This window comes from Planococcus citri, chromosome 1 (genome assembly GCF_950023065.1).
Source record: "Planococcus citri chromosome 1, ihPlaCitr1.1, whole genome shotgun sequence".
NCBI classification, from domain to species: Eukaryota; Metazoa; Arthropoda; class Insecta; order Hemiptera; family Pseudococcidae; genus Planococcus; species Planococcus citri.
The window spans coordinates 52,320,698-52,345,068 of record NC_088677.1 but is presented as its reverse complement, the minus strand read 5'-3'; the positions used below and the strand labels follow the sequence as shown (position 1 = coordinate 52,345,068).

Here is a 24,371-nt window from a genome sequence, read left to right as displayed (position 1 = left end):
TTAGTGCCATCTGCTGGATTATTTTACAACAAAAGTTTCAGAAATGAAAATGATAAGAAAATGCGGTTGTGATAACGATAACGATAAAAATTTTGATGAAAAATATTAAAAATGTCAAATTAGGTACTTTTTCTTTTTCAAAAATGATTAAAGCTTCTAAGTAATTAAATTTTGAAATCTAATTCATTTTACGGATACGGAGTGATTGGTTTTCCGTTTTTGCATCTTCATTTATCACATAATCCTGTTTCGATTCAAGTTGAACGCATGCAAATTATTTTTTACCTTCTTATTTTTGCTTATATTAATCATTATGAAATGGCATTTAACGATTTTTATTCGAATAAAATCATCCTTGCGCCGATGGTGCGAATGAACACATTACCATTTCGACTCATTGCATTAGAGCAAGGAGCTGATATAGTTTATAGCGAAGAAATAATCGATCACAAGTTACTTCGGTGTCAGAGGCGATACAATGGTAACTTCTAACTATCTATACATAATTGTGAATCCTTTCGTACAATTTTTTTCAAATCACTAAAGCGTTGTTTTTTCACTTAGAACTGCTCGATGTTATCGAATACATAGATAAAACCGATGGCAATGTGATTTTCCAAACTTGTAGTAAAGAAAAAGGCAAAGTTATATTACAAATAGGCACTAGCTGTGCAGATAGAGCCGCTCGAGTTGCTTCAATAATGTACTTGATTTTTTAATGAAAATTTGCTTTCAATATTTCTTTCAACCTTTTATTTAACATTTTATGTAATGTTAACAGGCAGCAAGATGTGGCTGGCATAGATATAAACATGGGCTGCCCTAAACATTTCTCTGTATCAGGTGGCATGGGTGCTGCGCTTTTATCAAATAAGGAGACAGCTCAAAAAATAATACAGAACGTGAAAAAATCAGTCAGCATTCCAGTAACGTGTAAAATACGAGTTTTGGGTACCATCGAAGAAACGATTTCTTTTTGTAAATTAATGGAAGAAAGCGGTGTATCAGCGATTGCTATTCATGGAAGAACTATAAAAGAAAGACCACATAATCAGAACAGAGATTCTTATATCGAAGCAATTGCTAAAGAACTTTCAGTTCCTGTGATAGCCAAGTACGCCTTTTACATTCAATTTACATATGTTTATACGTATATGTATTACGATAGAAATTTAAAAAATATGTGCTTGTTTCATTCACAGTGGTGGTTCAAATGACATCGAAAGTTACGAAGATATTATTAAATTCAGAAAAGTTACGAACTGTAGCAGCGTAATGGTGGCCAGATCTGCTCAATATAACTGTTCGGTTTTTAACAAAGATACGCACTTGGAATTGGACGATATGATAAAATTATACTTGAAATACGCCATAGATTATGATAATTTCTTCTCAAATACGAAGTACTGTATTCAAAGTATGCTCAGAGAATTACAAGATACTCGCAGAGGTAAACAATTCCTTGAAACTGCTACAGTTGAACAAATCAGGTTAGTAAATTTCCAGTTGCTAAGTATTCGCTGGAATTAAATTCAGGATTTATTTAAAATATACCATTTTGGTTTTAGTGAAATATGGAACATGAGTGATTATTATCATGAAAAAAAGCAAGAGATGAAAACAAAACTGTCACAACTTAAGGAAGAAAATGTAGCTGGGCACCAAGCTAAGAAGTTGAAAATAGAAAACGATACTTCGACATTGGATGCGATATTCATTCGTAATAATTATCAAAATCAAGATGATTTACCCAAATCAGTACTTTTAAGATTTTCAAAGAAGAATAAAATGCCTACTCCAAAATACGAAACAAGAAATTCAGAAAAATTATTCCAAGCAACGGTGCTGGTGGATGGGAAAAAATACGCTTCGACTAGATGGTATGTGTGATTCGCAATAATTTCATTGGCTCTTATTTATTGCATGGTTAGAATTTATATTTTTCAGTTTCCAATGAGTTATGTGTTTCGAATTGAGTAGGTACTTCTACATACAAAAAGTAATATGTACTTGTATGTATGTACAAGTCGGTTACGTTTTTCTGAACCTACAGCTCATAAGCTAACCATGAATTGTAAAATATGTATTCTATAACGCATCGGTATCGTTTCAAAATAACTTTTTCTTATGGTACCTAATGACCTAATGATGTTTGTTTAAGGGTGAAAAACAAGAAATTTGCTGAGCAGGAAGCAGCGCTGGTTTGTTTATGTTTTTTGAAAGTGTACGATGAAAATGAAATGCGAAGAAAAGGTTTGATTACGTCATGAGGTCAATTGTTAACTGGTTTTTGATAAAGTAACAGGTTGTGTACGTCGAAAAGCATTTTCTTTGTTTGTTTACGAAATTTCGTTGGAAACCAACTCATCAATAAAATGTACTTGTACATCAATAAACGCATGAAATTTCATGAATACTTAAATCGCATTTCGGTTTCAATGCGTTAGTCAGTGTTATCGGTTTCGAATTGATTGTTGATTTCAAGAATAAAAGATTCTATTATTGTCTTCATTTTCATTATTTACGATAAGTGCGCGTGTTTTCAGATTTACCAGCCGCCGAAGATCTGAACTGTACCTCAGTTTGCTCAGGTACATATGTACTACATAAATAGGTGAAAGATCGTTCTCGGTTTACATTGATGGATTTCCTATTCGGCTATTCGAGTACCTATCTCTTTTACCCCTAGCAAAATAGACGAAATAGTAGCTGGTGATGTATCTGATTTTTTTCACAGATTTACTTGTGGGAAAAGAAAAAGAAAAGAAGCAAAAATATTCTTCAGAAAGTTGAAATAATATTCAAAGTATTAGCTAACCAAACATGGATTAGAATTGAGCCCACCAGCTTTACTTGTTTCCTTTTTTTATTTACTTGACATAATTAATAATATTAAGGGTGTTCAAATTGCAGCAAAATAATACAGTGAACTGATATAAGTGCCGGCTTCGCAGATTTAGCACATCACTCTTCACTCGTACACTTTTCCTACAAACGGCACACAGCAAAATTTTCCAGTGATTTCAATTCATAAGACAGAAAATAATATACACACCAAGAATCAAATTGAAAGGAGTATAATATGAAAAAACAAAAAATGATACAAGACGTACTTGAGAGAATTACAAGTCAGGAAGTGAGAATAACAACATAAGATTTTGAAATAATGAAAATGCAAAAAAATAAACACACTTAATGTACTTACATAAAACAAAACAAATGTTAAAATGATATAAAACAAGTATTTCTGTTAGATGATAAAATATAAGGAGGGCAAGTTAAGGAAATAAGTACATACATAAAATGAACACGTGAACAACTTTTTTTACTTGAATGAAAATGCAAAAACTTGAATTGTAGAAAAAATAATGATTCTTTGATTTGAAATGAATTAGAAAAAATTGGCAAACTGTTAATGAACGAAACACACGATCACACATAAAATTTTTACCGAAATTGGAAAGACTCTTTTTAAACACTTAGCATACTGAATAATGAAAAAATTAAACTTCAATCATTTAAACTGTCGAATAATTTCAAACAAATAATATTCTTACGCATAAAATTAACACAAAGATCAACATAAACATAAAACAACACAACACGTCCATAAGATCATACACAGGTAACTAATAAAAGTTTTCACTAGAATATTATGAATGACTCAAAATTTAAAAAAAAAATGCTTTGAAGGCAAATAGGATAAAATTGAATTGACAAAATTTCAGTACAATAAGTAATAATACCTCATTAATAATACTTCTTCAATAAAACGATAATACTCGATTCAAATAGTAACAAGGAATGTGCTACTGTAAAGAAAATCCAATAATTTAGGTGTGATAATAATTCAAAAAACGAAACGTATTTCAGTGCTAATTACAAAGTAAAATTGCAAAAATGATAGCAAAAAAAATATATATATAGAAGCTAGAAATTGTTCGTTTATAAAGCGCTACTCATCAACGGTGCTCGCAAATGAATTAACAGAGAAAGAAACAAATCTTTTCTGAAAGAAAAATCAAAACCTTTCAATATTTTCAGAATCAAATATTTGTCAACTACGAAACACAAAACAACAAAACAAGAACAAAAAATTAAATGAAATGCAAAAGACAGTCACTACGAACAAATGCTACAGGATGGCATTAGTAACACTACATTGAATCACATAGTAGTAAAAATGAACGCCCATTAACATTAATAACGGAATCCTGACTGATTAACTTCTGTAACTTGATTGATAATTCGTCCCTGCGCAATTTGCCCTTCTTGTATCGCTAGCCATTTGAGGTAAGCATCGTAAGCAAACAGTGCTGTCAGCACTACAGCAGCAAACTGAAATTGATAAAACAAAATAATTATAAATTCAGTCGCTTTCACCTTTCTTACTACGAGACAAACATCACTTGCCAACATCACAATGAAAGCTGAATATGTAAATATCCAGGCAATTGACAGCAAACCACACAGAAAAAACAAAGCTCCAAACGATACAGCACTTATGGCTTCCTACAGAGAAAAAATCCGATTTAGTAAGTGAAAATTTTGGATTTCAAATTCTCAAAAAACAATAAAATTACTCACAACTATTAACCACGGTATTTTATAAAACTTCTCGATTACGTGAAACAGGTAAAAAATTACAAAAATAGTATTCCACCAGATAGCTGAAACACAGACGGTTTCCAAAAATGTGGTTCTATCGGGCGTGTACGTGTTGGCATACGCAATGAAAAACAATGCGATGCAGCTTAACACCTGTAAACACAGGCAGATTTACAAAAATGCTGATAAGTTTAGCAAAAACACTACAATGCTCGTATCATTTCACTCACTATTTCCAATATTCTAATCTGACCATCAATTTTTGATAAATAATCACGATCGAATCGTATATTAGGATTGATCTGAGCTTCAGTGGTTGAGGATATCGTAGTTGTTGTGGTATGCTGACCGGGAAAAACAGTAGCACCCGAATTGTTCATTTTGTATTTTGAATGTTGCTGTTGTAAACAAATAGCAAAATTAGCTTGGATAGGGTAAATTACTCACATCGATAACGTAATAATCAGTAGATAAATAGCGTACGATCATCAAAAAATAATAACAAATATCTTACAATTAAAGAGAGGTATCAATCAAACTACACAATTCAATGCACCAAAATAATGTACTGTTTATAATTGGTTCATTAGCAGAACAGCAGAACTGTGCGACAATTGCTACCAGTGTATGAAAATAGTTCTCATCAATGGTATGCCGTACATACATGTAATATTGCTCTTACCAGAGTAAAGACAAAATTTTGATTACAGCACAGTACAAAGTACGTCAATTATTTCACTTTACAGAATACACAATTCGAACACCGATAAATTTCACGCATCAAACTTGAGGAAGATAACTAATTATTAATTATTGATAATGAAAAATTTTTTCGTTAAATTTGCAAAAATCAACATTGCCATAAATAGAGCATACGAGCATGTAATAGACATGTACACACAACACCACCACAACCAGTGCAATAAATTGATGACACCTCCCACCTCCTCCACCGCCTCGCTTCACCCACAATCCACAACCCACTGGCCTGGCCACTGTGCCTTTTCGCTTCCCTCCTCTCCTCCCACTCCATCAATATACCTTTGTTATTTGTTCCATTTCCTAGAACTTTACGCAAAATTGAAATTGCTATGCAGCAACTCAGCAAGAATTGATAAAATGTGCACCATTTTTTTGGTATACAGTCATAAGATTTGACAATACAAAATGAATTTAATAGAATTTCATCATTAAAGTCAAAACTTGCTTCAAAAACTTCAAATTATTTTCAAAATTAGCATTGAAAAAAAAATAAAAATAAAATCAAATTTAGGAGGATTGGAAATGTTGAGGCACTGTCAGTTGGTTAGGAGGGGAACGAATCACTATCAGTGAAAAATAAAATTTTTATTTTTTATCATTTTGAGAATTTTTCAATAAGGAAGAAAGCGTGTTCGTGATTTTCAGATATTTCTGCAAAATTGCGCAATTTGTATTCAACTACCGACCGGAATTGAATATTTAGTTTTAAAGATTGATGCTGTAAGTGAAATCGGTGAAAATAACTTACTAGTGAAAATGGCTGTTCGAGTTCAGTTTGAGAACAACAACGAGGTCGGGGTGTTTAGTAAATTGACCAATTCGTATTGTCTGGTTGCGATCGGAGGCTCAGAAACGTTTTACAGGTAATGAAAACGTACATAATATCACGTAAAACGTCACGAATGAATCTCTTATGATGACTTTATTTTACAGTGTATTTGAATCTGAACTTCTGGATACGATTCCTGTAATTCACGCATCTATGGCCGGTTGTCGTATCATCGGAAGATTATCAGTTGGTGAGCTAACCACAGAAGTATTTATCAATTTTGTCAAACATATTATTTGATTTACAATTTCAACTTTTAGGAAATAGGCACGGTTTATTGGTACCGAATTCCACTACAGATACAGAGTTGCAACACTTGCGAAATTCTCTACCCGATAGTGTTAAAATTCAGCGAATAGAAGAACGACTGTCAGCGTTGGGCAATGTTATTGCATGTAATGATTATGTGGCTTTAGTGCATCCAGATTTAGATAAAGTACGTCCTGCGTTGTTTTCTCGTATAGGTAGGTACGCAATTCTAGTACTGATTGTTGAATGTAAATTTCTAATTAGGAAACCGAAGAAATTTTGATGGACACACTGAAAGTTGAAGTATTTCGTCAAACTGTCGCTTCGAAGCAAGTTGTGGGTTCATATTGCGCTTTATCAAATCAAGGCGGTATTGTTCATCCTCACACACCTACTAATGAGCTAGATGAGTTATCTTCTCTTTTACAAATTCCCTTGGTGGTAAGTCGTGAATAACGTTTTTTGAAAACTCTTCTGTTAGATTTGTGTAAGTTTTTGCTAATAATTTTACACAGGCGGGAACTGTGAATCGAGGTTCAGAATTGATAGGTGGCGGAATGGTTGTTAATGATTGGCACGCGTTTTGTGGAATGGACACGACATCTACAGAAATATCGGTAATAGAAAATGTTTTCAAATTAGGAGAAGCACAACCATCTTACATTACGACGAAGATGAGATCATCATTAATCGATAGGTACAACGTCAAATTCGTACATGATTATTTGTTATTTTCAATGTTGAATTTTCATCTGATGGTGTTTTTAATTTTCAGCATTTCGTAATCCGACACGATGAACATGTTCCAGAATTCATGTAAATTTCTATGAAACTTTTTATTTTACCCAATAATTTGTACTTATTAATCAAATATAAAAATTCGCGGTAATTTTAATTTATTTTTTCCTTATTTAAAATTTATGTCGATTGATGAATAAGATCTTTACTGCTAATCGGAAAATAAGGATTCTCTCATTAGGTATAGTTCCTTTGTGTTAATGATATCTTCTCGGACCAATCACGGTAAGTGAAAAATAGCAGGTGGTATGTTCATTAAAACGTATATTTCAATTTGAATCACTTATTTACTGTGAATAGTAAATTACGTATTAGGTATCGTCCATTACAACAGAAGAGAGAAAATTATTTTCATGAAAAAGGTCTCTTTGGTAATATTGTACGATCGAATTCAATCAGGATATTCCATTTACATTTACAAATATAAACCTGAGGATCTTCCATTCATTCACATTCATTTTTCTTCTTATCCGAACTGGAAAACCGCATCCATCAATTACAAAAAGAAAACCTCTCGGTACGAGAAGTCAGACGAGAAACATTTCCTAATATGGTTACAAGTACAACAACATTTCATTCGGATGAGGAATCTGACCCATACATGTCCGACACCAGGGAGGAAACTGGTTTTGTTTTTGAGCTAGATGGTTGAAATTTTGTCGCAGATGTTTCATCAAATTTATCATAACTTTCTGAGCGATTTTTCCCCGATTTTGTCTTTGGTGTTTGAATACCTGCAAAAAAATTCATAATTTTTAGAACAATTGGGAATTAACTAAGCGATATAAGCAAATGGAATTGAGAGCATACTTTGTTTCAACATTAACAAAGATGCTAATTTATTATCTTCTTCATTTTGAGCCAGCAAAGGGATATTTATCGATAAACGTTTTGATACCGCAGCATTTGCGTTTTCAACCGCCAAACGTTCTTTCTTACCCGCCTGAAAACCAACATCATTATGAAAAAGAAATCGCATTGAAGATTAATTGATCGCAAAGTAATGCTACTCACTCTTAGTTTGGCTCGTAAGATCGAATTAGCAGCGAAATCATCTTTCCATACGGATTCCTGTCTATCCAGTAGTTTATTTAACGATGCGGCTGATTTTTTAGACGTATTGGCATCATTATTCTTATGTTCCAATTTGAACATGGCGTCATCAAAAAGTTTTCGACTCGTTTCTCGAGTTTCAGGTACAACTTGTTCATTCTGCGTAGGATCCCATCGATTTTCTTGTCTACGAGCTCCGTTCACAACGACGTAATCTAGATTCTGGAATCAATATCAAATGGTCAGAAACTTGGAAATGATTCAATAATCACTTAATAATCAGTTCCAATAAATTAAAAATTTACCCCTGGATCGGTCTTTATTTCAAAATGGTTATCACATAAATGGCACTTCATCCGGAATTGATAAACAGGAGTCGAGTAGTACATTCCCACTTTCTTTTTTTCTGCATTATACCTAAAAATAATTCCAATAATAATGAATAAAGAAATGAGTGATACTGGAAAATCAGAAATATTTTAGCATACCTTACACCCATACCAATGTGGTTATTACATCCTTCGCACCAGATATTATAGGGCATTTCAAAACGTACGATGATGATTCCTAGATGAATTTTTCGGGCTCTCTCACGCAAAGCATGAGTGCCTCGAAATTTGTTGAGTCCTCCGATCTTTGGATCATAATCAGGTGGATAATACTTGTTTGTACCTTTCCGTTCACCCATTTTGCGTTAGTTTCCTATTTATTCGGACACCCAAAAATCTAAAAAAACAAGTAGGAAAGTTTTTGAGAACGCTACGATATAGTGAAAAATTCTACAACAAAATGGGAACATTACACACGATTATTCAATACCTTTACAACATCAATTAAGCTTACCTAGAATATTGCAGTCTTCGTGTAATCAACTAGTCTCCAAAAAGTATTCAAGTTCAATCCTCTAACGTTTATTTATAAGTTTACGATCAAAAAGCAAAAACTCAAATTTATAACCACAAATTCTGAAATTCGAAGTTGCGGTTATCAGTTGTTATCACAAAATTTCAACTCTATCCCATTCCCCTTTCCCTACCACCCCTCATTCTGCATGCTTCTCCTCCCTTCTCCCTCCCAATACACAAACAAATCAAATAACACACACAACATACAAAAAACAATGAACAATCCATACATAACGGTAAAAATGTCAATTGTGATGATATTACAATTATTGCTCACTCAGTAACTATTAATTTTCAACTCGTATCTTGTGAAATTAGAAGAGAATAGGAATTGGAGTAGTTTGTTGTTTTGACGTGACAGAACGACAAAAATGTCAACCGCTCGCAATGTTAAATGATTAACAACGTTTTGCGCAGATTTTCGCATAAATTACAAAGTAAATATTATATTCATTAGCATTTTTATTTAACTCAGTTGAAAAAATATTCGTTAATCTAATTGAGACTTGTGATTTGTTTTCATGTGCTCGTGAAATTCCATAATTGATATCAACCAAGTGCCCTAAAGGTAACTAGTTTCTACATTTCGTAATACCTACGTTTATCCTTTATCCTTTAGAGATAAGTATTACTGGTCCGGAAAAATTTGACAAGTTGAAGCTAGATGTTCACACTAATGGATGAAGAATGTAGTACAGGCTATTCTCAATCGTCATTTGGTTGCTTCATACAAAAAAATGATGACGAAGAATCAGAATCAGTTTCCTCCTTGTCTAGTTTTATAAAAGCCCACTCTTCGGGTAAACAAGCTATACCATCTCAACTATTATCAGAATCGTTGGATGATGCCGACACTTGCAACAGTTTGTCTAGTTACATCGGCAAATCCTTAAATTCCACAAATTTAATCAATGTAAAAAGCTCGATTCACGAAAAACCTGACAAATCAGATGATTACGGCACTTTAGAAGAATACACAAAATCGTTTTTAACCTCAAAAGGAAATTTTTCCATTCCGAATCGATTTCGAACTCAGTCAGAAAATTCTAACGCTGACGTAGCGGACCCAACTTCAGATCTCACCAGCGTTAGCGAACACTTATCAAAAGTTCATATTACCGATTCGAGTAAGACAGATAGTTCTTCCGATCAATGGAATATTGACCTGAGTGTTGCTTTACAGTGTTCTAAAACTAAGCCAGCAGAATCCGATAAAATTTGCGAATCGAACGAGTCTACATACGAACCTAAAATATATTTAGCTCATGTACATCTGTGTAACTTGGACATATCATCTTTGGCAAATGAAAAATTACCCTACAGTAATTCGATTCTTTCCTCTTTCGGTTACGTTCTAAATAGAAAATGGCCCAAGTTACCTTTGCCCAGAAAACTAAAAAAAATCGGTAAGAATTGGCCGTATAATAAATCCAAAAGTTTCAAATTCAATTCACCGTCACCGGATGATATAATTTTACAGAAAAAGGCCAAAATGAGAACGAATTCTTTTAACGATGCGTAATTGAACGTGATTTTTTTTTTTAAATACTTATTTAGTTTGTTTTATTGATATACCTATTCGTGAGTAGTTATCGTCGTGTTTCTTTTTAATATAAGTAATTATTTGGTTACTCCGATTATTATGAAAAAAATCGTTTCAGTTTGTAATTTTTTTCCTCTTATTATTAACATTTTTTGTTCCAATTTTTCCCTGCATGTAATTACACGATGTTTTTCTCTGCATATTTTTCGATATTTATTTCGTATAATTTATTGCTACAAAGGATTCGGCGATTTTGTCAAAAGTTACTCGCTATCGTAATTCACGTTTGATTTTCAAAATTTTCAAAAGAAACTAGAGTTTGGTTAGCTTATTGTATTGATTTTTCCGCACCATTAATAATTTCTTTGCTTTTGAAAAATAATTTATCGTATGAAAAATCTGAAACAATTTTGTTATCGTAGGATACCGATGAAAAATATCCAAACGTGAATGAAAATGTTGAGTCAGCTCATAGAAAAAAGAACAACGGTGAATGTAGATTACGTATCTTGGAATAACACCTCGGATCTTCTAGCTGTAGCCTACGAACATGGACAGGTTGTCATACATAAACTAAACTGGCAGCAAATTTGGTCCCTCGATGCTCCTCGCGAAAATGCCAAGGTAATTTGTATGTCGTGGCGACCCGATGGTCGCGTTCTAGCCATCGTTTATAATATCAACGAAACGCATATTATCGAAATCAAATACAAAGAAATCGTCAAAAAAATCCACGGCGATATTGCTTATGCTCACTGGATTGAAGAAACGTTCAGCAATAGGTATAAAGAGTATCAAAAATCGAATGATGATTACACGCCTAAACAAGTACCCTTGCCTCCTACTAATGATGAAATCGCTGTAGACGAGTTTAAGAAATTAAGTAATCAAAAAGGAATGAATTTTTTAATTCTCGGTCATCATTCAGGTCTACTTGAATTTTACGTGTACGGCATGTATCGTTGCAGTACAATCGATTTGCTTAAATTATCCAAAGAAGAAGGGGATAAATGTGAGATTTTATATTGCGATATCTCCGACGATCTGAAAACTATGGCTGTTATTGTAATTGTAAACGAGAAATCGAAATGTTTTTTAATTGATAGCAACGTATTGGTAGAACGAGCTCAAGTTTTGTACGACATCACGTACAGAAGAGCTGTTTTCGATGTTAATTTAGATTACATGGAACGTACGATAAATTATATCGTTGGAGCGTGGGATAAAATATTATCTTACGAAGTGGAACTTAAATTGAGTAAATATCCTGGCGATGATTTATCGACGGATTATCTCGAGTTGCTGATTCGTGGATTTTGCCCTCCTCATCTTCATAAATTTTTGACTCGTGAGCTGAATGAAACCAAGTTACAAGAGGTGGCCCGATCTATTGATTCTTTACACAGTATTATGCATAAATTACTCTTGTATCCTTTGCAGCTTGCCGTTGAAAACGTAGTTCATGACTTGACATTATTGCAAGGCATGTATAAAGTCTCATGTGATGGTAAACTATTCATAAACATCGAAGAAAATTTAATCGACGAATGCCTCATCGCCGCTGGAGGTTATTGCATTAAAAGCAACGAAATGTTAAGTATTGTCGATGCTTCGATGTCAAAATACAAATATTTTTTCCGTTGGCTGTGTACTGTGATAAACAAATTAAACTCGGATAAAAAGATATCCTACGATGAGTTCACTCAACACGAACGGGACGCAGTTACGCAATTCATCTGCGAAATGGATGCAAATAATAAAGTATCAGCTATGAAAAGTGTATTATCTTTGTATCTACACGACGACAGTGCTTTCGGTATCAAATCCAACGGTAACCATCCTTGGTTGAATTTATTAAAAGAAAATCCCACTTTGGAAAATTGCCTCCTCATTATGCCTTCGACATTCCAAAACATGTCATTGATGCAGTTGCATAAGTATTTGAAGGCGTGCAGTGCGAAAATATTCGAAAATTATGAGAAATTTATCAACGACTTCCATCTATTGAATAACTGGACCATAAGCGATTCCGTTATTAAATTATCGGCTGTTAAACACTGCAATAACATTAGATTATTGATCGGCTATACGAAACCCAATGAAAATGGCATGTATGCGAATATTACGAAAATATCCAACGCTCATAGTCAAACGGAAACTTTATCTCTGTACTTCAATACTGAAGAATATGACCAGTTATACGTCAACGATATGCAATTTTTCACCAACGATTATCTATCGGTGCTTCTATCTGTAAAAAATTTAACCTTTTATTTTCACATGTCTACATCAGAGCTTTCGAAAAGATCTTACGGTAAAGAATCCATTAAAAATGGATTTTCGATGGTTTCTAAAATGGAAGATTATTTGACAATCATTGATAATATGAAACCTACTAGTGTTGTAGTCAGCGGCATTCATAATCTTATTTTGATCATGACGCCTGATCATCGGCATTTACGTATTTACTCGACAGCATCTAATAATATCCCAGATAAACGTAACCTATCGCAATATGAAATCAATTCCAAAGAGATAATTGCTCCAGACTGCAGCTACGGATATCATCCAAACGAAACTAACAACGATCCAGTAACACATCCAGCTAGAGAATACATCTCAAATCTAAATTATTTCGCTTCGTTGAATTATTCCCCTGAAGAGGAGACAATCAATTTGAATAATGTCGATATTCATAATTTACACATTTCTTAATTTTCTTGATACTTTCATTTTTTTTATTACGGTATATATTTTTTAGGTAGGAATTCGAATACTCGATTCGTCTCATAATTTATTATCAAATGCTTCTTTGTAATTTTATGCAGTATTTTTTAAATGCTTTAAGCATACCTACTTAAATCTCAATCGAAATGTCAAGACTGAAAAGTTATCAATCATCATCATGTACCTACCTATTACGTAATGGGGGAAAATGGCAATAATTGTATCGAAAGGATGGCTTTTTTAACCGTATAATTTTATTTTATCTATCTGAGAGCTTATATTTTTAATGATAGCTGATAATTATGATGAGGGTTTAATGATCATATTGTGAGTAACTGATAATAATTTTTATAGTAATTTTGATATTTTCACATCTGTGACAAATATGTGTTCTTTGTTGATTTCTTATTAACATGTTAACATATTTTGACTAGTCAGCAAACACTTAATGAGCTATTTTTCGTAACGCTTGCAAAAAAAAAGTTCGTCGTCTTGCCTTGCATATGTAGCCTCCTTTTTCTTATAGTAACACTTCTTATTTTTGTACCATTTATTTTATAAATCTCATTTACCTTCAGTAAGTTATTACATATATGTACCTCTAAAATTTTTATGAGTACATCAATAAATTGAAATTGAAACGGAGTTTTATAAAATTACGTTTTGATAATGATTAGCTCTTGCGCTTCTTCATGATTTACAACGACTCAATCGGTGTCACTTTGATGATGATGAATAAAAGTTGATCTCAACGATGTTCCAAATGGGTAGTTTCATTCCTGATCGAATACTTGTTTTTCTAAAATCTTAATTTTATCATATTTCTGCCCAAAAACTTATTCGATTCTGCGGTACTTGACGAATAAATGTTTCTGTAAAGGAGTGTTTTCGGTTTCCATGTGTTGTTCGTAATTTAAAACATCTTCTTCGAGCCAATATTTTCTTTGAAACTGCAAACATAAGGGCAATCATTGAAATAAAAAATTCCTAAAAAAAAAACAAACGCAAAACGCTAAAATTTTATCACCTTGGTGACGAAAGGTTGCTTGGCGAAAGATGGCCTGCATATAGACGATGTTTCCAAGCTGAGTACTTTTTCTTCCACGCTACCTTCCTCTATTGTACTGATTCCTAAACAAATAATTATGGATTAAAATTGAAACGCGTCATTATATTGAGAAGATACGAAACATGTACACGAGAAATTACCAGAGTTCTGAGAGGCTATTAAAGCTGCTTCATTGGTGTTGGGTTTAATTTTTAAGAATCCTCTTTCTAAATGCATTGGAGCACCGGTCTCGTAGTTTCTGGCAATTGAACTGTAATTGATTAAAGGTTGTCCTATGGATTCAAAGTCGATGGTTTCACGAAAATTGAAATCTTTTACAGTAGGGTATTGACCGCTGACTTCAAAACTTTCCCATTTACCGACAATCCATCGTAAACATTCAATATTAGGATGTAACTTTTGAGCCATTATACTGATATGCACAATGCCACTTGATATTTCACTGAGATGAATTTTTATAACATAAAACAAAAATTAAACATGATAATCGAACTGTGCTAGTTACGTTGTTACGTACCACAAGTATTTTCATACGAATAAATTTGATAAGCAACACGCCGAATAAAGTGTGATAAGGAATTAAGGAAACCGGAAATTTGGGGATGGTGAGAATAGTGGGGATGAAGAAGTGTGAACAGTACCTATGCGTAATGTTTGGTGCCATATGGGTGCCATACGTAGACGTACGATGTTACGTACACCATATTTTCACAATTTTTTGGTAAATTTTTTGAAATTGGTGACGAGGAGTGATAAAAGGGGCATTGAGAGGGACGTTTCCCTTCCAGAAAATGAATATTTGGACCAACGACTGAACGACCTCAAAAACCTCACCAATGAATTGAAACGTCATTTACGTACACAAATTCCAATTTTTTGACATTTTAACCAAATTGATGTTTATCTATTGTTTTTGAGAGCAACCACTAGTGATGAAGAGAGTGGTTTAGTGAGTCTCGGTCAAAAAATAAGCCCATACCTATTTGATTGAACTCAGCACCTTCGAAAAAATAACAATCAGTACCTAAATGATCGGTATGCCACTTTATTTCAAAATCATTTTGAACTTTGATTAAAATTGGAAGTTTTTTTGTGCCCTTTCTTCTTTCCAGGGTATTAAAATTTCATAAAAGCAAAAAAATTGTCTTCATCGTAGTTCGTAGTGATTTTTTTTTAGCTCTCACCTTGAAAGTTTGGCATTGAGCTTTTCAAAATTCAATTGAATCTCTTACTTAGATAATTATTTTATTCAAAACTCCGCAAACCGATTTGCTGCCAACTGCAAGCTCTAATTCAGTTCACAATAAATTGCTTTAAAAAACTTACTTAGGTACCTATATTGAAAGAATATCTGCATAGCCGATTGCCTACTTGGTTACGTGGTATTTACGGCAAACTGGGTATGCAATTTTATTAACACCATCGGAATGTCTCAAGCAGTCAAGCCTTGATAATCTTCCAGATTTTCCATCCTGATTTTCAAAAAAGGGTTGTAAAAAATTGTTGATTATTTCTAAAAGTATTATTCAGAAGTTTTTTTTCAAACTTATTAATTTAATACCTAAATATGTAATTAATAAAATAATTGAAACAATCTGTTATACGATTATTTTGTGCACAGATTTCTGATTGTTAATGTAATACTTACGATTCCTAGCAAAACTACCAAACTCTGAAGGCTAATACATATCTCAAAACTGAGCATCTTACATTGAAACATTCATATGTATGTGTACATACCATGTTACATACATACATACATACATACCTATTACCTACCTATGTAATTAATGAGAAATCGACTTTTCAGAATAAGAACCCAAATTTTGAGCTGCCGAAGTTGATCGAAAATGGCGAGAACAACATTTATGAGTTGCAGATTAATTTTTATACAAAAAAAGTGAATGCAGCAACGGCCTAAAATTTTTGAAATTTCTCATCTTTCATCTTCTTTTTAAAAGTTCTGAAATGTGTACGTATTTCGCGGAAAATACTGAAAAAATAGAGAAATACATTTTCTTTGAATAAAAATTTTCTAATCACTGAAAAATTTGGTACTTAAATTTAATCGGTTTTTCAAGCCATCTATGTAAGAAACCGAACTGAAATTCAAAAAATAAGTTGAATTCAAAATTACGTTACAATCATAAATATTCACTACTTACCTATTCTATGTATGTACTTGGGTTGGTCGTATAGTTTCACTTTTCTCTCCGATTGATTTTCTGGTGCAAAGAGCTGTGAGAGGATGTAAAATAATAAGGTATTTTGGTTTTTTTAAACAAAATCTCAACTTTGGCATGTTTTTTTTTCTTTTTAGTTTAATCCGTAATGAACCCATGCCTACAAATTTTTCAGGTTTGAAAAATGAATCAAGAATGGCTGTATAGTTTTATAGGCAGATAAGTATAGAAGTACTAACAATAAAAGTAAAGGTGAATATTGCGATAAAAAGCATCGGCGTCGTGTCTTGATGCTCAATTTCCTTTCGTTAAGATTTCGTTAAATTTCATTAAAATCAATGATTGATTAATTAAAAATTCGTTTATTTCATTTTACAGATTCAGTCGTTGAGTACAATTTATTTATTTTTTGTTCTTGACTGTAAGTGAAATACACTTGCTTAAAGCATTCCGAATTTCATTAAGGATAGAAAACTTTTTATGTTGATTCATCGGAATTGAAAATGACATTATGAAAAAACTTATACGAATGAACGACTAATATTTGAAAATACAAAATGATGATAAGGAAATCGGATATTCAAGCAACGAAACATACAATAATGATATATCAGAGTATAACAAATGAAAAAAAAAAGGAAAAGAAAAAATAGATATATGGGTAAGGCAACAAAACCAACGGGACTGTTAACAAACTTACAAAACGCGTTCATAACACAATATGTAAATAATAATTTGCGGTATTCCAATACCAAAACGATCATATTTCAACAATACACAAATCGTGTATATCTCGAGATTACTTTTTACCCTCTTTCAAAGAAGAGCGATGTAACTTATCATTTGTTAAATTCAATTTATTTATGTAAGCTTGATGCTCGAAATCATGCTCACACGAGTCGCTAGAGTGGCCATCTTCTCTTGAGATGGATGCCGATCTTTGAGGCGAATCGACAACAGTTCTTTTTTTCTCCTCCCATCGATCGGAATTATTATCAACTGAACTTGATAATTTGTCGTTTTGTCGATGATTGAAGCTGAACGGAATGTTATTAAAAGTAATCGTACTTTTTGTAAGCGTAGTAAGTTTTGCTAGGTCATCGGAGCTCAGTCTAGTTTCGTTTATAACGCTGAAAAATGAATAAAAATTTCATTTTATTGAATTTAACGGTTGAAATTTTATAATTTTGGCGTACCTTTTCTGAGTGGAATGCATCAGTAACATGGTTTCCAAGTTCTTCAACGTTACTCTTAAGTCGTTCGTTCGTATACCACAATTCCATTGTAACTGCGCGATATTTCTGTTGAGTAGGAATACAGCGTAATCGAACTGAAGTTTTTCTTTACCTCGGGCAAATAAGGGAAACCTACGCAAATCGTATACCAATTACCTCTTATTTTGAAATACTCGTATACCTACCTACATATGTACTATCACAGTCATATTGAAAAAAATCAAATATGTACTTACTCTCTATTTTTATCCGGTAACTGGTCAATTATATGGTCTACTATTTTGCTACGAGATCCGAAATGAATAACTGGGTAACGCAAAGGTATATTTATTATAAACGAGATCATTTGAACCAAATGAGCGGTAAATCCTAAAGCAACACTCAGGGATGTATCGTCTTTGCCATCGAAATCTTCCGAATCCGGTAAATGAACATCACAGATGAAATACTTATTATCTATAGACTGAAAAGTACCGACAAAAAATTAGAAAACTATTCTAATCATTTCGAAAACAAAATCTCTTACTTTGATAGGATAAATGAAGGCTAATTCGGCAATGAGTTGTTTCTGCCTGTACGTGTATCTTGACTTGACATTGGACAGAATTTCTTTACTATCGAGCAGTGATTTTTTCCATATCTTCAATGTATCCATATCTTTTTGAAGAGTTTGATACTTTTCTTTCAATTTACTACCTGAAATGTGATGAGAATTAATCAGTACGAAAATACTTTTACGAATAACAGCGGTAAATCAGTATCATTACTTTCTTCGGCGTTCGATTCACGAAGACGATTGAGAAATTCAATTTTTTTCTTCATCTCGTTTAACCTATAAGACTTCTGTTCTTGGAGTAACTGAACTTGGAATTTCTTTGCTTCTATTTGTTTCTTAACGGCGAGTATTTCTTCGAGAGGGACTCTAGCCGGTTTCGTTTGCTTTAATAATTTCCTTAAAAACGGACTACTTTCTCGTATTTGAGATTTTTCATCGGGAAATTCGCCGGCTAAAATTTTATCATGGAGCGCCATAGATTCTTCAGTTTGCTCCTTAATCGATCGTTGAATATTATGTAACCTGTGACAGAATATCACAGTTTATTAAAATACGATTAAATTCTAGGATACAGCATGCGAGAAAATTATTACCTTAAAAGGTTATCGAGGGTGTAACTTTTCCGAACATCGTTGTGATTCAAAGACATAGTACTAATTCGAGCTAGAGTAGGCTCGTCATTCAATAAATATTCAGATGAGGTAAAATATCCTCCGTGCATGTAAAATACTAAAGTATTCTTTGAGAATTTTGATAACTGTTCTGTGGCTATTTGAGGACCTATGTAAGATAATCCACTGAAATACACTCCCCAAACGGTAACGATATTATCTTCATTTTCGTAATGTTCCCAAACACGTATAACGATTCCTACGAAAAATTTCACAAGTTTTAATAGCATTAACTACATAGAATGAAGATTGGCTATAAATTAAGATAACTGTAGCACAGCTTACCAGTAACACTGCCGAATGAAGGATCGATATTGCTGAAATTAATTTCAGACCATTTCGGATGTTCTTTGGCTATTTTTTCACTCGTATAGAAAGGAGCACACATGGTCGCTAGGTGTAATGTGTAGTAATAGTAAACATCCTTGTTGTTTTTACTTCTGTTTTCTACATTTCGGCCGATATTATAACCGATGACTTGGATTAAATTTCTCAATCTTTGCTGCGAATGAAAAACAAGAAAAGTTGAAACGATGTTTATCAATACATTCTCACACAGCTCAAGTGTAAACGTACTCTGTATCGAAACTTACTTGTTGAGTAACTAATGGAATCCATTCTTTCCAACGGACATGGAAATGTTGTAACATTAACGACGACATCCTGTGATAAGCGATCTGATGTTAAATGGTTAAAATTATGACCCATAACTCAGAAAGCAACTCAAGTCGGGAAAGTAAATTTTACATACATGACATGAATGCAATTTTGAAACTAATTTAATCGAAAAATTGTTCTAATTCTTTTATAATAGGATAACTGAAGAGTTCACAATCACTGCGGCAATCTCAAATATTTAATTTGGAAATCTGAACCGAACGAATATTTCAAGTTCGCCACGAAAAAACAATTCGAAGTGAATTGATAACAATCGGTGAATCAAACAAGAAATTTTTTTCAAATTCAAGCACTCAAACAGTCAAACACTTGTCTTATCTTCTTCGATGACCAAATTGCGGTTGTGTTATCACACTAACACAAATACATGACAAATACATTTTTAACACACTACAACTTACAACTTACAAGAGAGTGTTACGTTTCCGCACATGCGCGCTGGGCGCTGGGATCAGGCGATCACTGCGATCAGGGATCAGGGAAGAACCCCGAACCCGTGAACCAAAATTTGAAGGTGCTTTCACCTGCTTTCACATAGTTTTTTCACGCATCTTGAATTTTGAAAATGGAATGATCCCTTTTAATTGTTTGTACAGGATACAAGAGGTACAGAATACTTACGAATATTATAAACATTGAGCAAAACAATGAACTTTTTTATTGGTAAATTGAGCTCTATATCGTAGTGATGGCAATGTTTTAGACAAAAAAAATGGCACAAATTTTAACGCGATATCATTTTCAGCCTTAAAGATATTGTACATTTCCATAAATATTTTACACGAACAGTAATAATATAAATAAATGTAACAAAATAAAAACATCTTTAACAAATTTGTACCTGAATTTGAATACCTATTTATAAATGACACAATAAATTTCCTACCCCGAAAATATTATGCGGATCCAGAAATTTTTTGATTACCGTGTATAATTGAACACCCAAGGGTGATACTTGACTTTGATAAAATTTACTTCTAATTTTACCAACTCCATGGTGGTGTGATATGGAACCTCCACACTTCAAGATTTCTGTTCGAGCCAATGTTTCCAAGTGTTCGAAAACTGCCACAGGATTTTCAAAATTTCCCCAGTTGAAACCGAGATAAAAATACACACAGCAGCCGGTATCATAAGTTTGAGTTACTCGGCATGATACAAAGTAGTGACTGATTTGCATTTCTGTAAGAAAAAGGATAGGTACCTATATTTTAAAAATCCATCCTTGTGAGGAAACTTTTATGTGATGGAATTAGTTTTTGCTTACTTTGACATGCTTCTCGTAGACAGTTTTTAACACTGTTACAAAGAGGCAGCGTTTTATCCCAAGGGACTGAAGTTTCAAACGATTCTGCTACCACTTTGTATGTTAGCGCTAAATCCTACAAAAATGAAATTTTATCACTCAAAGGCTTGGAACGTGAAGAGTGAAGACAAGGAGAAAGAAAAATACTTAAAAGGAGAGAAAAAATACCCGAATATAAGCGATGATAAAGGTCAATTGGTATCCAAGTTCACCATTTTTTTCACCTGCGCATAAACCTTCATATGATTCAGCTATGGCAGAGATTTTCTTGAAATTTGATTCCAGTTCTTCATACGAATATCCTGTAACGCAAAAAATATCCTGTTATATATCCTGTCTTTAAGAAAAAAAAAAAAAAAAAAAAAAAAAACAGAAAGAAAGAAACGAAAAGAAAAGACTTGCCTTCAAATAACAAAGTCATTACACAAATATTTTCAATCTCAAAATTCTTGATTACAAATAAATAAAATTTCTTCAAATTATCTTTGAGTGCTCCGAGTAAACCGGTACGTTGACGTAAAGCTTGACCAAATTTAAATTGTTCATTATCCATTAATCGAACTGAAGCTGGTTGACATCTCTGTAAATGTACGTATTCAATTCAAACAATTACTTCATGGAATAGATAAAGCAAACAGCTAAATGTAGATAGCCTGAAGCTGAAGGTACAAATGTTATCAATAAATGTACATGCAATTTAGGTAGGTTGAGTTACCTGTCTAGCAATTTCTCTCATACACTTGACTCCACTTTCGAAATTTTTGAATACAAAAGAACTATATTTTCTAAATGAAGGTTTCGGTCGAATTTTCAAGGTAATCTCTGTAATGATTCCCAACGTACCTGTAATTAAAACGTTTCGGAAAATTCAAATAATGTATCAGTCACAAGAAAATAAATGAATTGGTTATTTAAAAAAAAAAAATCAGAACCTTCGGACCCCAAAACAATATGAGTGAAATCAGGACCACACGACACACGAGGAATATCACAGCATTTTTGCAGAGTACCAGAAGGTGTTACCATACGAAATCCAATCAAAATATCTTCAATATTTCCGTAAACATTTTTTTTCATTCCAGAAGCTCTGGTGGCCACCCAGCCTCCTAAGCTAATAAGGAATCATGTCCCAAAAAAGTAAGTATTATAATGACGTATAAGTATTTAAATAGGTAGGTACCTATTCGTTTCATTCATATGCCTAGATTTGATTTTTCAATGGCAAACATTTGAAATTACCTCGAAAACTCGTAAGAATCAGGTTCGTGTCCACAAATAAATCCTTTAGATTGTAAGATTTGTTCTAATTCTCTTCCAACAATTCCAGCTTCAAAACAAGCCGTTAAATTTTCCTTATTGATCCACAGCAGGCGATTCTTTAAATAAAAATCGTTTTATTCGTATCATTGAGGAAAACGAGCTATTTTAGGTCGTTGCCTTGTTGCCTATCTCTTAAACGAAATTTGTAGTCACATGATAAAAAAATTAACTGAAATTTTAACTCACTAATACTAAGCGGTAACCTAAATTCAATTAAGTATACCTACCAAAATGTCAACTACATTCTCATAGTCATATCTCTTCGTCGCGGGTGTGGTTTTTTACATTGTAAAAAGCGATTACGTAATACGAGAACGTGACAAGAGCAAACTTATTAAATTTAAGTAAACATCCTACACGATAATAATTTACCATTTTCGACGTATCTACAGCAATAATTGGTCTTAATTCTTCACTAGGGCAAGCCGATGCTCCAGAGACGCTTGTTCCACCGCCGAATGGAATTATGACCATGTTGAATTTAACAGCAAGTTTAACGATCATTTCGACTTGATTATGACTTTCTGTCGATGTGAAACAAATTATTTTCAGTTTTGTCGATCACGTTTTTTCAAATTCATTTTCATTTTTTACGAATTGAAAAATCGCGTAGGCAACAAATTAAAATTTTACATACTAGGCCATGTCACTATATCTGGAATTCTGGCGGGTAGTTTTCTTAAGCGTAATGTAAATATTTCGTATAATGTTTGACCATGCGATTTCCTCAGTCTGTTTTCTCCTGATGTGCTAAATTGTATATCATTTTTTTGTAATTCATTAAGAAAATCTGAAAATTGAAAAATATATACGTAGGTAGATAGGTACATAAATAACGTTCAGCTTAGGTCTCAAATAATTAGGACCTACGATGAAAAAATCCATACCATTAGGAACATTTGATTCCGGGTAGGATTCTGGTAAATCATCACCTTCAGTTATACCGGGATCGGATAAATCGACATTTAAAACTTCAGCAGCCCACTCTTTAAAATATTCCAAAGGTTCTTCCTGGCCATTTCCTACCGAATACCTAATCACGAATTGTAAATATTTTATCGACCACAAATAAAACAAAATATGAAAGCAAGAAATCGGATATTTTTTCCGCAGAATAATTTTTAATCATATTGAATTGAACGTACCGATTTCCTTTAAAATAAACTTCATTATTTTGAACCACAAACATGGAATCAGTGAATCCCCAACCATTCCATTTGACATCGTCAACTCTATGAAAAATATCGAAATTTTAAAACTAGGTAATACGATATGAAATACTCGCTAAAAATTAAATAAAAACGCAGTTCTATTTGATTAGAAGAAGCAATAAATGAATAATTTACTTGTTCTTTTCTTCTGTTTTCATTCCGCTAATTAAATGAAATGCTCAAAATAAAGAATTAATCGAGAGTATCGCGTTTAAAACATTAAATTTTCAAGTGCTAATTTAACCCATTACAAATATCGATTGACTCATGTTGAAACAGCTCAAATGAATGAAAGTAGCGGCTGGAAAATTATTGCTGTAAAATGTAAAACCAGAAAACTTCGAGCTTTTCTTCCTCAGCTTTATTGAAAAGAGATGTTTCAACCTACACTACCAAATAATCTGTTTTTTTCACAAAGAAACAAATCGTTTTTGAGAATTAAATAATTTACTCGTGATCTTTTATCGCAACAAAATAAAATTTTGAATTAATCAATTAGGTTATAAATTTATTTTAAAAATTATCGCCAATTATTTTTTGTAATTTTTGTCCCTTTGTCGCGTTCAAAAAAATGATGAAAAATTCAAATATTTTCTGATTGGTTGAAACCAATTTGAAATACAGTGACGTAATAGCTTTTTGAATTGAAAACACTTCATTGGTTAAAA

At 32.9% G+C, this 24,371-nt stretch overlaps 8 protein-coding genes across 9 annotated transcripts; 3 read left to right on the top strand and 5 right to left on the bottom strand.

The window, feature by feature from the left end:
* The first annotated feature begins 73 nt into the window (after positions 1-73).
* Dus2 (Dihydrouridine synthase 2) lies at positions 74-2,507 on the top strand. Its single transcript, XM_065346050.1, has 6 exons — positions 74-481; positions 565-703; positions 782-1,114; positions 1,203-1,490; positions 1,569-1,880; positions 2,162-2,507. The coding sequence occupies exons 1-6, from the start codon at positions 268-270 to the stop codon at positions 2,268-2,270; spliced, it is 1,395 nt and encodes a 464-aa protein (XP_065202122.1). The 5' UTR covers positions 74-267; the 3' UTR covers positions 2,271-2,507.
* Positions 2,508-3,061: 554 nt separating this feature from the next.
* Positions 3,062-5,543, bottom strand: LOC135832667 (uncharacterized). Of its 2 annotated transcripts, none has more exons than XM_065346055.1 (5): positions 5,123-5,543; positions 4,839-5,006; positions 4,588-4,761; positions 4,414-4,512; positions 3,062-4,338 (listed from the first exon to the last, which is right to left on the bottom strand). In XM_065346055.1, exons 2-5 carry the CDS (start codon positions 4,986-4,988, stop codon positions 4,201-4,203), a joined length of 561 nt encoding a protein of 186 aa, XP_065202127.1. In that variant the 5' UTR covers positions 4,989-5,006; positions 5,123-5,543; the 3' UTR covers positions 3,062-4,200. The 2 variants fall into 2 exon arrangements, with proteins under 2 accessions (XP_065202127.1, XP_065202126.1); XM_065346054.1 differs by having other exon boundaries at positions 5,291-5,542.
* A 411-nt stretch (positions 5,544-5,954) lies between these two features.
* eIF6 (eukaryotic translation initiation factor 6) lies at positions 5,955-7,343 on the top strand. Its single transcript, XM_065346053.1, has 6 exons — positions 5,955-6,233; positions 6,304-6,389; positions 6,460-6,635; positions 6,713-6,889; positions 6,964-7,145; positions 7,224-7,343. Exons 1-6 carry the CDS (start codon positions 6,127-6,129, stop codon positions 7,231-7,233), a joined length of 738 nt encoding a protein of 245 aa, XP_065202125.1. The 5' UTR covers positions 5,955-6,126; the 3' UTR covers positions 7,234-7,343.
* Positions 7,344-7,493: 150 nt separating this feature from the next.
* Positions 7,494-9,337, bottom strand: LOC135832665 (coiled-coil domain-containing protein 130 homolog). The gene is made up of 6 exons (XM_065346051.1): positions 9,143-9,337; positions 8,788-9,025; positions 8,605-8,716; positions 8,261-8,521; positions 8,057-8,189; positions 7,494-7,980 (listed from the first exon to the last, which is right to left on the bottom strand). Exons 2-6 carry the CDS (start codon positions 8,985-8,987, stop codon positions 7,820-7,822), a joined length of 867 nt encoding a protein of 288 aa, XP_065202123.1. The 5' UTR covers positions 8,988-9,025; positions 9,143-9,337; the 3' UTR covers positions 7,494-7,819.
* Positions 9,338-9,756: 419 nt separating this feature from the next.
* LOC135832658 (anaphase-promoting complex subunit 4-like) lies at positions 9,757-14,119 on the top strand. Its single transcript, XM_065346045.1, has 2 exons — positions 9,757-9,772; positions 11,170-14,119. The coding sequence occupies exon 2, from the start codon at positions 11,198-11,200 to the stop codon at positions 13,460-13,462; it is 2,265 nt and encodes a 754-aa protein (XP_065202117.1). The 5' UTR covers positions 9,757-9,772; positions 11,170-11,197; the 3' UTR covers positions 13,463-14,119.
* LOC135832668 (peroxynitrite isomerase THAP4-like) lies at positions 13,515-15,522 on the bottom strand. Its single transcript, XM_065346056.1, has 3 exons — positions 14,684-15,522; positions 14,502-14,605; positions 13,515-14,424 (listed from the first exon to the last, which is right to left on the bottom strand). The coding sequence occupies exons 1-3, from the start codon at positions 14,949-14,951 to the stop codon at positions 14,311-14,313; spliced, it is 486 nt and encodes a 161-aa protein (XP_065202128.1). The 5' UTR covers positions 14,952-15,522; the 3' UTR covers positions 13,515-14,310.
* A 1,550-nt stretch (positions 15,523-17,072) lies between these two features.
* Positions 17,073-20,329, bottom strand: Uvrag (UV-resistance associated gene). The gene is made up of 8 exons (XM_065346048.1): positions 19,782-20,329; positions 19,474-19,690; positions 19,111-19,387; positions 18,729-19,039; positions 18,488-18,657; positions 18,198-18,424; positions 17,923-18,093; positions 17,073-17,856 (listed from the first exon to the last, which is right to left on the bottom strand). Exons 1-8 carry the CDS (start codon positions 19,848-19,850, stop codon positions 17,526-17,528), a joined length of 1,773 nt encoding a protein of 590 aa, XP_065202120.1. The 5' UTR covers positions 19,851-20,329; the 3' UTR covers positions 17,073-17,525.
* Positions 20,330-20,506: 177 nt separating this feature from the next.
* ADPS (alkyldihydroxyacetonephosphate synthase) lies at positions 20,507-23,999 on the bottom strand. The gene is made up of 12 exons (XM_065346049.1): positions 23,839-23,999; positions 23,638-23,724; positions 23,380-23,525; positions 23,130-23,282; positions 22,865-23,016; positions 22,412-22,548; positions 22,105-22,283; positions 21,888-22,015; positions 21,575-21,752; positions 21,341-21,474; positions 21,134-21,248; positions 20,507-21,048 (listed from the first exon to the last, which is right to left on the bottom strand). Exons 1-12 carry the CDS (start codon positions 23,859-23,861, stop codon positions 20,726-20,728), a joined length of 1,755 nt encoding a protein of 584 aa, XP_065202121.1. The 5' UTR covers positions 23,862-23,999; the 3' UTR covers positions 20,507-20,725.
* Between the last annotated feature and the right edge of the window lie 372 nt (positions 24,000-24,371).